The 13,364-nt window shown below is 44.3% G+C and overlaps 2 protein-coding genes across 5 annotated transcripts; both read right to left on the bottom strand.

Annotated features, from left to right (window-relative positions):
* Positions 1–3,341: 3,341 nt before the first annotated feature.
* Positions 3,342–5,537, bottom strand: LOC121592269 (uncharacterized protein K02A2.6-like). Its single transcript, XM_041913666.1, has one exon. It carries the CDS (start codon positions 5,535–5,537, stop codon positions 3,342–3,344), a length of 2,196 nt encoding a protein of 731 aa, XP_041769600.1.
* A 2,903-nt stretch (positions 5,538–8,440) lies between these two features.
* On the bottom strand, positions 8,441–13,001 carry LOC121594148. Of its 4 annotated transcripts, none has more exons than XM_041917162.1 (3): positions 12,956–13,001; positions 9,062–10,634; positions 8,441–8,995 (listed from the first exon to the last, which is right to left on the bottom strand). In XM_041917162.1, the coding sequence occupies exons 2-3, from the start codon at positions 10,591–10,593 to the stop codon at positions 8,611–8,613; spliced, it is 1,917 nt and encodes a 638-aa protein (XP_041773096.1). In that variant the 5' UTR covers positions 10,594–10,634; positions 12,956–13,001; the 3' UTR covers positions 8,441–8,610. The 4 variants fall into 4 exon arrangements, with proteins under 4 accessions (XP_041773096.1, XP_041773092.1, XP_041773093.1 ...); XM_041917158.1 differs by lacking the exon at positions 12,956–13,001 and adding an exon at positions 10,821–11,063 and having other exon boundaries at positions 9,062–10,694; XM_041917159.1 differs by lacking the exon at positions 12,956–13,001 and adding an exon at positions 10,838–11,063 and having other exon boundaries at positions 9,062–10,694.
* Between the last annotated feature and the right edge of the window lie 363 nt (positions 13,002–13,364).

Below are 13,364 nucleotides of genomic sequence, written 5' to 3'. Positions count from 1 at the left end.
AGCCTGGACAGGAAAGAAACCCAATCTTTTTCATATAAAGATATTTGGAACACGTGCGATGGTCCTAGTACCAAAACAATATCGAAAAAAATGGGATCCGAAGTCAGAAGAGTGCATTTTCACCGGAATTGACAAACATACCAAAGGGTATCAACGTTTCAATTTGAGGTCCAGGAAAATTGTCATCAGCCGGGAAGTGAAATTCATCGATGAAGGTGTCGCTATCCCTTTCGAAGAAAACTCGAACGTAAAAAAAATGATTCTTTTGGAACACGAAGAGACGATTTCTCTTGCACCGAGCTATCCTTAGACTGAAACACCGCCGAGTGAAGAAGATAGCGATAACGATGAAGTTTTCAATGAATTTTCCAATGAGGTTGGAGATATTAGCGAAGATTCCGACGGAACATTGGTTGATTCTGATGATGCTGCTGATAGTTCTGTGATCGACGTGACCCCCGTGCTCCCACCGCGACAAGATTCATATCCACCAAGGTCACCGGTGTTGAGGCGCAGTGGTCGGGAGCACAGATTGCCAGGCAAGTACAATGATTTCATAATTTCAACAAAAGGACTGCCTAGCTCCTTTCCTTCTCAGCATGAATCCAACAGTTGCCAAACTAGTGGTGCATCGACAGCGATCCGGAGCTAGGAAGGAATAAACAATGCTGAGGAAACAGAGGAAAGCAGTTCACGAGCAGCTAGAGAATTTAGTGGTATTGCCATGACCGAATCCAACGCCAGGAGGGAAGTTACAGATGACGATCTTGTTAGCCATCAGGATGCTTTGTCGCGTAACGACTCCGAATGATGGAAGGTAGCGATGGAAGAAGAGTACTAGGCACTGTTGGAAAACAACACGTGGAGTTTATCAGCGCTTCCAGAAGGAAAAAAAGCAATAATTCAAATAACGTGGACATGAAAAATCAATTGAAGATGCAGTTAAGCAATACGTTCAAAATGAAAGATCTCGGACCAGCAAAAAGTTGCCTAGGGATCCGCATTACATATTCGGAAGATGAAATAGCGCTGGATCAGGAAGCCTATATTGAAACAGTCTTAGCCAGGTTCAACATGCAACATTCGAAAGCCACGTCCACTCCGATGAACACTGCCATCAAACTTACGTCGAAAATGTCGCATCAAACGGAAGAAGAGCTGGAACACATAGTGAATATACCGCATCAAGAAGCCGTAGGATGCCTAATGTATCTTGCTCAATCTACCAGACCTGACATCCTGTTTGCTGTCAACCAGCTGAGTCGGTACAACACCAACCCCGGATCAAATCACTGGCAGGCCGTCAAACATTTGATGCGGTATCTCAGAGGGACATCTTCTATGAAGTTGAAGTATTTCTCATCTGGTGATAATAAGATCGTCGGCTATTCAGATGCTGATTGGGCCGCTGACGCAGATGATCGTAAATCAACAAGTGGATATATATTCAAAATCCAAGGAGGAGCGGTTTCTTGCAAACGACAAGCAACTGTGGAGTTATCCACATGTGAGTCGTCCTGGTGGCAGGGACTCTTAACGCAGTTTGGTAAGCATGACCCAATCAAGTTGTTTTGTGATAATCAAAGTGTTGTATCGTTATACTTTCACTCTTTATTTTTAATTTATCCGTACAATTACAATTACTATGTCTTCGCAATACCAGCAACGTCCGTACTCCGTCACGGTTCGTAGGAGAGAGCCCCGAACGCTCTCTTCCTTGCACCCACGATGCTATGCCCTCCACCCGAGCGGCACTCATCACTTCGTTCCCAGGGGCCGGCAACCTATCTTGTACTCTACAACATCTCCCCCTATTTAGTACCGGCGGTATTGCTCAATCCACTGAGGCGGTTTACGAATCCTCGTAGAACGTCGTAGAGGCTGTACCGGCGTTGATGAACCGCTATCTGCTGTAGCGAACCCCGGAGATGTTGCCGATCTTAGCTCTTCTGAGGACGATGACGAGGGACTCTCGGATTGCACCGCTGACGACGACAGTAGCGGTGAAGACGATGAGGATGATGGGGGTGATGACGATATAGCCAACGATGGCGATTCCGTATATTGTGCCCTAGCTATATCCGTGTTCATTTCAGCGTTTTCCTGCCTGCTAGCTTCCGATTCATTCGAGTTCATACCCCAAGCATCCAACAACACGTCTAACATACGGTACGAACGTGACTCATCAACGTTAAACGGACTTCATTGTTTATCACTCACTCGAGAACACAACTGATTAATGTGGGATCGTAAATGTCTATTTTCTGTGGTAACAATCTCGTACATAACCGAGCCTAAACGCTTCTTAATCGCATCCTATGTTTAACGTCTGTGCCCAAATCCATAGACGGTCGCAAAAGCTCCATGCATGTACGCATTTTACGCCCTATCATCACTTCTGCTGGCGATTGATTCCGTTCCAAAAGCTTATGCGGTATGCTTCGATACGTCATTAAGAAAATATCTATTGCTTCTTGCACTGCACCACCTCCCCCCTCCATTTTCTTAAGTGCCCGTTTAAATGTATCCACAAATCTTTCCGCTTGCCCGTTGGATTGCGGATGGAAGGGGGCTGTTCGCAAATGCTCAATGCCGTTTAACGTACAAAATAGCTCAAACTCCGTGCTTACAAACTGCGACCCGTTGTCGCTTACTAAAACATTAGGCATTCCAAAACGGCTAAAAATTTCACGTAAAATCCCAATTGTTGCTCTTGCTGAAATCGTTGCTGTTGCCACTATCTCCGGCCATTTAGAATAAGAATCGATGACTAGCAAATAATACATTCCATCGATAGGGCCAGCATAATCAACATGTATTCGCTGCCACGGAGCAGTCGATTCTGGCCACGAGTTGGGTGTGCTATGCGCTGGTGACCTTGCAACCGCTGCACACCGGTGGCACCTTCTAACTTTTCCCTCTATCTCTCGATCTATTCCGGGCCAATATACATAGCTCCTTGCCAGCGCTTTCATCTTATCTATACCAGGATGGCCTCTATGTAGTTGTTGTAAACATCTTTCTCTCTGTGGCCCTGGTATTACCAACCGCTCACCAAAAAGTAAACATCCGTTTACGATGGACAGGGATTCACTCCTGCTTTGGAAATTTCGCAACTCTTGGTTCTCTACTTTCTTACTAGGCCATCCTTTGATCACATAATCTCTTCTTCTTCTTCTTCTTCTTTTGGCTCAACAACCGTTGCCGGTCAAGGCCTGCCTGTACCACACTACTTGTGGGTTTGGCTTTCATTGACTTATTGATCTCCCCATAGCAGGATAGTCAGTCCTACATATGGCGGCACGGTCCATTTGGGGCTTGAACCCATGACGGGCATGTTGTTACATAATCACATAATCTCTAACATTTCTTAATACCGGGTCTTTGTTGGTTTCATTCAGCACTTCTTCTAATGTCAATGGCATTATTTGCGTTACGCAGCCAATCATGGCTTGCAAATCCCTCTCTGTTTCGATGCTAGCAATAACATATTCTGCATCCGGTTTCTCATGATTTGCAATCAAGCGCGACAACACGTCAGCATTACCAAATTTCTCCGTAGATACGTATTCAATGCTGAAATCATACAGCAGCAGCGTCAACGCCCAGCGTTGCAATCTATTCGCGGTATACACTGGTATTCCAGAGCGCGAGCCAAAAATACGCAGCAAGGGTGCATGATCCGTTTGGAGCGTGAAACGTCGCCCAAAGATCATTCGATGAAACTTAGTCACCGCATAAATTGTTGCTAATCCTTCACGATCTGGCTGACTATAGTTTGTTTCAGTTTTAGTAAGAGCGCGTGATGCATGCTGAACTATTTTTATCGTGCCATCTGGCATTCTGTGGCTAATAGTGGCTCCTACTCCCACTGACGACGCATCAGCTGCCACTATTATCGGTTTCTTTGGGTCATAATAAGTCAGAAGGAGGTCTGAGCTTAACAACCGCTTAAACGTGTCAAATGCAATCTGACATTCTGGACTCCAATACCATTGCCCATCTTTTTTTAATAGCTCATCAAGCGGGTAACGAAGATTCCTCATTTGCGGCACAAACTTCCCATAATAGTTTATCGCTCCTAGGAATGAGCGTACTTCAGCAGGATTCTTCGGGGAAGGCATCTTCACAATCGCTTCAATCTTGGCAGGATCCGGGCGTTGTCCATCACGATCTAAAATATGACCAAGATATTTAATTTGCTTTTGGAAAAAGTTACACTTTTCAGGCTTTATTTTGAACCCATATTCCTGCATCTTCACGAGCACCGCGCGTAGGTTTCCCATGTGGGTGTGTTCATCCGTTCCGCCAATCACGATGTCATCTAGGTACACCGCCACATCCTTTAACCCAGCTAGCATGGTCTCCATTAACTGCTGGAAGGCTCCTGGTGCGACCTTCACCCCAGGCGGAAGTCGGTTATAAGCATATAACCCTCTGTGTGTGTTAACCGTTAGCAGCTCTCTGCACTCTTGTTCCACTTCAACCTGTAGGAACGCATCGGTGAGGTCTATCTGGCTAAACATGGCCGAATTTGCCAACGTTGAAAAAATATCCTCCGGCAGCGGGATCGGATACTGGTGAGGCTGGAGTGCATCATTCAACCCCGTTGAGTAGTCGCCACATATACGAATGCTTCCACTCGCCTTGCGCACTACCACTATAGGCGCAGCCCAAGTTGAAAAATTAACACGGGTTATTATACCTTCTTTTTCCAGCCGGTCTAGCTCCTCGTCTACAGCGGGGCGCATCGCATATGAAACAGGACGCTTTGGACGAAATACAGGGGCTGCATCCTTTTTCAGCTCCATCCTCACTTTTGCTTTCATGCAGTGCCCCAACTCGTGGGAAAATAATCCTTCAAAATCCCTTTTTACTGCCTCTAGACTAACCGTTGCTACACACACACGATTGCACACCGACGCCAATGGAACATCCCACAATCCAAAAACTTCCATCAAATCAGCACCTAGTAACATCAGCGGCTCCTCAGTGACTCTCATCGTACATCGTTTAACTTGCTGCTTCAAAGCCACATGAGCACAAAATTCTCCTAGGATTTTCAGTTGGCTACCCGAAGCCGTTTTTGCCTTCACGGATGGCGGGCACAATGGAGGCTGTCCTATGGTCCTCCATTGCTCGATTGATATAATCGAAATATCAGCGCCCGTGTCCACCATCATTTTCATTGGCTCACCATTCAATATCACGTTCACGTGACCTTTGCCCTTACTGTTGACCATGTTCACGAGGACTGTTCTCACTTTGCTGTGGGTTTTCGATGCGATAAAACGTGCCGCTGCCCCACAGTGCCCTTCCTTATGACCATATTTTTGACACTGCCTGCACTTGTAATTTCTATACGTGCACTTTTGAGCATAGTGCCCCTCACCACAAAGCCAACATTTTGTAGTGGACTTAGCCGGTTGCATATCACGTTGCGCTCCTCCGTTACCGCGGTTCATTTGCCACTTTGGACCGTTGCGATTATACTTCCCGTCAGTCACGACGTTTATTTGTTTCTCGCTCTCTATCATCACGGTGTCCTTTTCAATGTCACCATCTTTTGGCACATTTCGACTAACTGCGTTAGTGTGGTAACTTCGTTGTCCTCTATTCTGCTGAGCAACCGCAACCTTACATCGGCGTCTCTGTCGTCCTTCAGCCCGCACACAAACAAAAAACATTTAAACTGCTCCTCTGTCAGCCCCGCAAGCTCTGCTTCAACGACACTCTTATTTACGCGGCAACCGAACGTCACGTAATCTTCCAAGCCACTTTTCTGCAACTGCAAGCACTTAAACCGCTTGCTGACCTCTGACTCACGAGAACCAAACAGCGATTTCAGCGTACTTACAGTTTCCGCGAATTTGAAGTCTTTCGGCTTACGTGGCAGTACGTAGCTCGTGTACCGCTCATGCTCTGATTGCCCCAGCTTCCTCAGCAGCAGCCGCACCTTCGCGTCATCCTCCAGCTTACTGGCGTCCCTCTCGAACAGATCCTCATAACGCGAGAACCATCCGGCGAACGTCGTGCTCTCCGGATCGAAGTGAAAATCTTTCACCTGGCCCGCCAGCACATCGCTAAGCTGCTCTGACCCATTCACGGTCTGCTTAAGCTGCGCTGTCTGCCAAATCTCGCCTATCAGCTTTTCCTGCTGCTTCATAAATGCTTGTTGCTGCTCCAGCATCATCTTGTGCTGTTGGCGAAACAGCTCGTGAATCTAGCCGGGGCCAGATTCCGTTGGATCGACGCTTCCCGTGTCACCGCGATGGCCGCTGCGCGATGGCCTCTCCCCCTCACCATTGTTCGTATGCTGATTCTCTGCACCACTGGTATTCATTGTGCGTTTTCACTTTCGACGTTTGCACAGGTTCTTCTAACTCTCGTCGCCAATGTTGTATCGTTGTACTTTCACTCTATATTTTTAATTTATCCGTACAATTACAATTACTATGTCTTCGCAATACCAGCAACGTCCGTACTCCGTCACGGTTCGTAGGAGAGAGCCCCGAACGCTCTCTTCCTTGCACCCACGATGCTATGCCCTCCACCCGAGCGGCACTCATCACTTCGTTCCCAGGGGCCGGCAACCTATCTTGTACTCTACAACACAAAGCACAATATGTATTGCTAAAAATGGTGGATACACACCAAGAACCAAACATATTGATATTAGACATCATTTTATACGAGATAAGTTAGATCGAAAAATTGTGCAGCTCGATTATTTGAATACCGAAGATCAGGTTGCAAATGGATTAACGAAACCACTACAACGCATTAAATTAGAACGTAACCGGACATTGATGGGTATAACAAAATAATCGGCTTAAGGAGGAGTGTTATGAGTTTATAGTATGCCGATATTTTGTATAACGAATAACTTAAATCATAGTAACCTATGATTCACTGTGGTTATAAGTTTCTATCTGAAATAAATTCATTCTGTTCCTAACCATACAATACGCTGGTTGTTTGCACTACTGCCAATACTTTCTTATGAGTTTGAGACTTCCTGCACAGCACAGTGAAATCTCTCTAAGCCTTAGAGAGATATTCACGTTGAGCAAAACTGATGAAGGTTTTGCTATGAAGTACAATCTTTATCCGATATACGCTATCGTACGGGACCGAGCACAATAGCGTATCTCGAGTTTTCGCGTATAGCGGATTCCTATGAAAAAATAGTTTACACTACCGGTTGGAGGGTTGAAATATATCGTCACAGAGTTTTGCATTTAAGTTTTTTGTTATAAAACAGGAATCTTTTGCACAAATTTAATCCAAAATGCATTAAGAACATTAAGGAAATTCAAAAAGAGCATAAAATATTTCAAAAAATTAAAATATTTGCAAAAAACACATGGAGCTGTCAAATTTAGAGGAATCACGTACTGCGAATTCGCGTATATAGAGTATCGCGTACTGCGGATAATTACTGTATCCAAAAAACCACGAGAAACACATGGCATCCTTTGACCAATCTTTTTGTGAATTGTCATCAAAAAATAAATTTTAAATAATTTTGACTGCAAAATCGCATATGCAACTTAGAGAATATTCGCCTTAGGGAGATATGCATCATTTTTCGCGGACCACATCTGTTAACGCCACGGACCACAAGTGGCCCGCGGACCACAGGTTGGAGACCACTGCCTCAAACCATTGATTAAAAAAATAATAAAATTCACGCATAATTGAGGACATTCTTCAGCTATGTCCCTACAAAAAAAAAAAATGTCTTAAAAACGAGTCAAGAAACGGTGTAACAGGAAATACTTATCTTATGTTAAACTATGTTATGTTAACTTACTTTATGTTAAATCTAACAGAAGTAAATATAAAGATCGATGCATATCCCGATTTAGGCGGAAAAAAACAATTGCACACAACCAAACATCTTTTTACTGAACAAAATCTAGTGAAAGTATCAATTACCCTGTAATAAATCCTTGATCGTGACTGAGAGGCCAGACAAGGTGAAATATACAGCGAAATGAACTACAGTCAGAATTCAACAGTTGAACGCTTTTTAGTTGGCATGCCTTTTAGTTGAACGCTCAATAGTTGGCTGACAGTTTAATTAAAAAGCATGCGTTTGTATGGGAAAACCGGTTTGATAATAATTCACAAAATTCCCATGGCATGCCGAGAAAAAATAACGAAATACTTGATATCGAAGTTTGTTAATGGATTTAGTTGCGATTTTGCACAGGTTATTTGTTTACATTGCACATCAGCTGGTTTCTGTGATGCCTTATCTGACAGATATTTCACGTGTCAAATAGTTCATTTCGCTGTATATTTCACCACGTCTGGCCTTGCGGTGACATCCTAATGCGGTCGTAAAATCCTAGTTCGCATAATTTTTGATCTCAAAGCTATTTGATGCGGAATTTTCATACAGGAATCTTGTCGTAAATGTAAAACTCAAAACTAGTATTTTATTTTTATTTTATTTTAAAATTCAAAAAAGATTTTTTTTCAAGCAGTAGAAAGAGCATGATAGTTCTAAATAAAAAAAAGATGGCATTTAAGTTCAGGAGATTGGTTCTGCCCTTTGAGGGTGAACACAACTAACGAATGCAAATTTCACGACATTATCACCTATCTGAAATTCCCAGCTCGACTTCGACTCAAAGAGGCTGCCAAACCCGGAAGACCAATGCTCCCAAACGTGTTGATCATATCATCCTCCAGCGAGTAGCTGTGCATCATGCGCAAGATACGCACCAGTACCACTTCTGCGGCCGTGTACTGATGCTTAGGATAGCGCCTTCCCACCTCGTTCATGTGCTCTACCAGCATTGGTAATTGATGCTCCGGGACATTCACTATACGTAGCAGTCGGAGAAAATTTACTTCCTGTGGGATCATATTACGGACATCCACGTACGAAAAAGATTCGCATACTGCGCAGCGACACTTGAAATAGTAGGACTTTCTCAGGCAAAATATACGAAACGAACGATCAAAGCCCATTGAAGCAAATCTGAAAGGATTTATAAAAAAAAATATTTTAGTGAGAAAAAAATGTTAACCCGTTGAGTACACTTACCCATAGACGTCGAACAGCTGTTCGCCGGCAGCGATCGGTCGGGAGGCTACAAAAGCACACCTACCATCGAGCAGATGGATCGGGGCCACGTTTGGTATGCAGCTATGATTCACCATGCTAAACAAAGGGTAAACAGCAACAGCATGCATTTCGTCGGAGTATTCCTCCTCATCGTCGCTATCGTACCCAGCATAGTTATACTCATAATACTCGTCTTCCTCGTCTTGGCCATCCGAACGTTGCATGTGATACACCTGCTTCTTATTGATCAAGGAAGTTTGCCAGTGGCGTAGCAGCAGATCGAACAGGAGCTTGCTTCTTGTCGGGCTCGACTCGCACAACGGTCCGAGATCGGTGCGTTCCAGCAATAGTCGGTGCACGATTGAAGCGAAAAACATGAGCATCGCTAGATCTTTCCTACTCCGCCTCTTCTGGTTCGTGGCGAGCACGTGCACCGTGTCATAGATGTCGCTGTCCGTCGCCTTGTTCCAGTCCACTGTAAAAGCATTCACCTTCGTATCGTCGAGCGCGTTCAGATGATTGGTCCAACCCTCGAGTTCCTGTTCGAAGGATGCGATGGCCGTGGCAGCCATACGCAGTCCCAAGATGCCTCCCAGCAAGCGACCAGCAATGCGCCAACAGTCACGAAGCACGCCACACTCGTACCGATGGTACTGTTTGTACGCTTTGTCCATACATTCGTCTGAGCAGTACATCGCTAAAGTGCATCCTTCGCAGGGAATGAGCGTAAACGTGTCCTCATTGTGGCAGAAAGCGCAACGCTTGTACCGTTCCTTGTCATTCAGCATGCTAGCATAGGGTTTCTCAATCAGCAGGACGTCTCCCGCCTTTAGATGCTGCGTGGTCACTAGATGACGACCGAATTCGCTGTTCTGGCGCAACTCCACACATTTCACCAACTGAGGGACGTTTGCGTGTGCCTCGTAGCTCAACTTTGGTGCCAGATGTCCTGATTTACGTGGCCGATACTGTCCAGGCGTATGGGTTACTCTGCTGGAAAATTCTTCAGCATCTTCTTCGATGCATCGCTTCACATGCTGTTCGCGCTTGTTCAGTTTGTCCGCCAATTGCGTCGGGTAGTTTGACGCCCTTGCTAGGCGTATGTTTTCCAAACACTCTTCGTACAGGCCAAACTTCAGACAGACCGCCGAGCGGTTGCCGTACGCAAGCGCTCTGGTTTCCGAACCTTGCTCCGAGTACGCGATACTCTCGTTGTAGTGTTGGAGCGACTCCATGTACTCACCGATCGCCGGGGCGAACCGCTCATTGCCACAGTTGCGGGCGGCAAGCGCTTTCGTATTGTTCTTGGCGTCGGGCTGCAGATTAAACCGATCGTGAAACGGGAACGTGCGCAGAAAGTCTTCGATTTCGTGCTTAATAATCTCTGCTACCTTATCCTTGTTGCGCTGGTTGTGGACAGGCTCGATGATACGCTGCTTGAGCGATTCCTCCCAAAGTTCATCGAAAAGTTTGACCACATTGCACTCTTTTTCTTGTAGCGATTCAGTCATGCTCACGTCTGTGTTTGGTTTGTTTTTGCGTGTTAACAAAGCTTGGAATTTAAATTAAAACATGAACAACGCATAGTGTGTACTAGGATAGATGAAAAAACCTACGAAACACAAAATGGAGATGAATGTTCCAGGTAAAGCCCCCTTTATATCGACGTTGTTTTATTATCTATGAACGTGAAGCCGGTTATTGTGAGACCGAACAAAGACCGCGCAAATAAACGTACCGTGCAAATAGACGTACCGTGCAAATAGACGTAGAGCGAAATTTGCCTCGCAAAACAATTTCGCGCTGGTTTTGGATCAACTGCGACCCGCTAAACATTGCGAGGGTTTCGAATAGTTTTTTGTTTCTCGAAATTGCCTGCTAGTATTGGTCAATTTCATCGCTTCCACCTGAATGATATTTCATAATTTGTAAATATTCCAGAACCGTTCAAATAGACATAGAGCGACAACGACTGCAAAAAATAGCTCAAAATTTCACTCCGCGTAGATCAAAGTAGTAGTCCCTAGCTCATTTGACTCAGTCAACCAGCTTGTTTATATGTTTGAAAACACAAAACATAAGTTAAAATGTGTTTAAATCTCTTTTTTGCGTTTGGCATTAATCTGGCTCGTAAAAAAACTCGATAATTCGATTATTTCGGATGAAGCAAAAATGTCACGTGAGACGAGTAGCTCTGTTTGCAAAATTGAGCTACTTTTTGTCGCGCGAGACGACGTCGCTCTATGTCTATTTGAACGGGAAGTGGACATTGTGATGTTGAAATTATCATATTTTTAACAAAATATAATGCGTGTTGACATAACTGTTCGCGAGGTACTATAATAATATCTGCTAATACTATAGGCGATATAAATGCTTACCCTCACAAGCTGCTTGAATGCGAGGGAGCTGGGGCTATGAAGTTGTATGAAGTGCGAGGCCTCTTGCGAGCTCGCAGACTGCTCGAAATGGTTTTGCGAGGATGATAATTTTTACCTCGTGTATATTGAAGTAGCTTAAATCACCCAGTCAACTCACAAGCTCTCTATACCACGCTGGTTTTCGGTGATTTTTTCGGGGATAATTCGTTACCGTGCTACCAGACATATATAGATAATTTCAAGCTGTGAAGCGTGAAAAAATAGCCAAACTCAACATGGCTGAAACATTTCACGCCTATATGCATATACCCAGCTGTCATCTTGTATGGTGCGATAACATTCGATGAAATGTCAATTTTTTCACGCGCCCATACATGCGGTGAAAATATTCGTCGCGCTACAAATTGTTTTTTTATGGACCTGTCATCGTATTTGGGTTCACGACGTGACGTTTTTAGGCGGGATGTCTGGTCTGATCACGGTATTTTGACTGTGTTTCTGACAGCGATCTTAGACTAATTGGAACCCCTTTTTGCATGGGAATTTATCAGACGGACTGACAAAATTTACATGAAGTTTGACAGATAACGTCGGACCCCGAAATCATTTTAATTCGTCGTCCGACGTTATCTGTTAAATCCCATACAAACCGCATCCGATGAAACGCTGCCACCTTATACGGCCTTACACGTTAAAAAAAAAAAACCATATCGATCCAATAGACATAAAGCGATAACGTATCGTGTGACAAAAAGTAGCTCAATTACTGGGTTTCCCACGATTTATTGGTTGATTCCCATCAATTTTTGGTGGGTTTCCATATTTTTTTGGTGCGTTCCCACCATCTTTTTGCCGTTTCGCAGAATGTTTTGGTGCAATTGTACTGATATCCAATCGGAAAATACCAATAAATTATGGGAACGAGCAAAAATCTATGGGATACGATCAAAACATCGTGGGGGCGCACCAAAATTATGGGAACTGACCAATACATCGTGGGAAACCCTGTAAGAAAACAGAGCAACTTGTTGTGGATAGACGTGACGAGCCCTGGATTCGCCGTAGCAGTTGCGCTGCTGCTGGTCGACATCCAGGAATCGACACTGCGCTCACGCACACTAATACGCCGCACTTAGCGATGCGCGCTAAGTGTGTGCAGAGCGCACCTAACCCGGCGCTCTAGCACCAATCGAACACGACATCGAACATGAAAAATGTATGGGATTTGACATGTTTGTCTTGTTTGTTTGTTTGTGTCTGACAGTGCACCTCCATATGATTATATGGGTTTGTTCGTGTCGGATGTCGTGTTCGATTGCTGCTAGAGCGTCGCCTAACGCAGGAGTGTGTAACAGGCTACCGGTCGAGCAGGGCTCCCGGTAGGGCTCACGGTGCGGCTCGTGCGCGCGGCCCCAGACATCAATATATTGTGTTTTGTATTATTTAATATGTGTAATAAAGGCGTAAATAGTTCAAACATAAAACAACTTACTTCGCGTGATATTTCTGTTACTTCCGAAACTGTAGAATGATCCAATTTATTTATGAGCCAGATGAATGTCCAACTCAAAAAAATATTGTTGACAAATTTTAACTTTTTTTATTTGTTTTTTCAATCGAAAAAATAACTTGTACGAGTTTGATTTGATCACAGTGTTGCATGTTGTCTTGAAAGATAAAAAAATAATAATAGGCTGAAGTGGAAAAATCTTCCGGAACTTTGGTATGGAAAGAAATCCAGAACCTATTAAATTTAACATAGGGTAACTGTACCAGTTTTCGGCAGAGTAACTATTTTTGGCAGGGTTGCTAAAAACGTAAAATTCTGCACAAACGCGGTAGAAATTTTCAAAAAACACAATTTTGTAGTGAAAGTGTACTTATTTGTTATTCACATACGA

The sequence above is a fragment of the Anopheles merus genome, chromosome 2L, assembly GCF_017562075.2.
Source record: "Anopheles merus strain MAF chromosome 2L, AmerM5.1, whole genome shotgun sequence".
In the NCBI taxonomy this organism is placed as follows: Eukaryota; Metazoa; Arthropoda; class Insecta; order Diptera; family Culicidae; genus Anopheles; species Anopheles merus.
Note: the sequence above shows the minus strand (reverse complement) of the source record. Positions and strands in the feature narration are given on the sequence as shown.

Excerpts from the sequence above, each read along its gene's own strand:
- LOC121592269 (XM_041913666.1), bottom strand. The coding sequence starts at position 5,537 with ATGATAGAGAGCGAGAAACAAATAAACGTCGTGACTGACGGGAAGTAT.
- LOC121594148 (XM_041917162.1), bottom strand. The coding sequence starts at position 10,593 with ATGACTGAATCGCTACAAGAAAAAGAGTGCAATGTGGTCAAACTTTTC. Across the intron at positions 8,996-9,061 it reads CAGCTGTTCGACGTCTATGG|ATTTGCTTCAATGGGCTTTG; the intron begins GTAAGTGTACTC and ends AAATCCTTTCAG.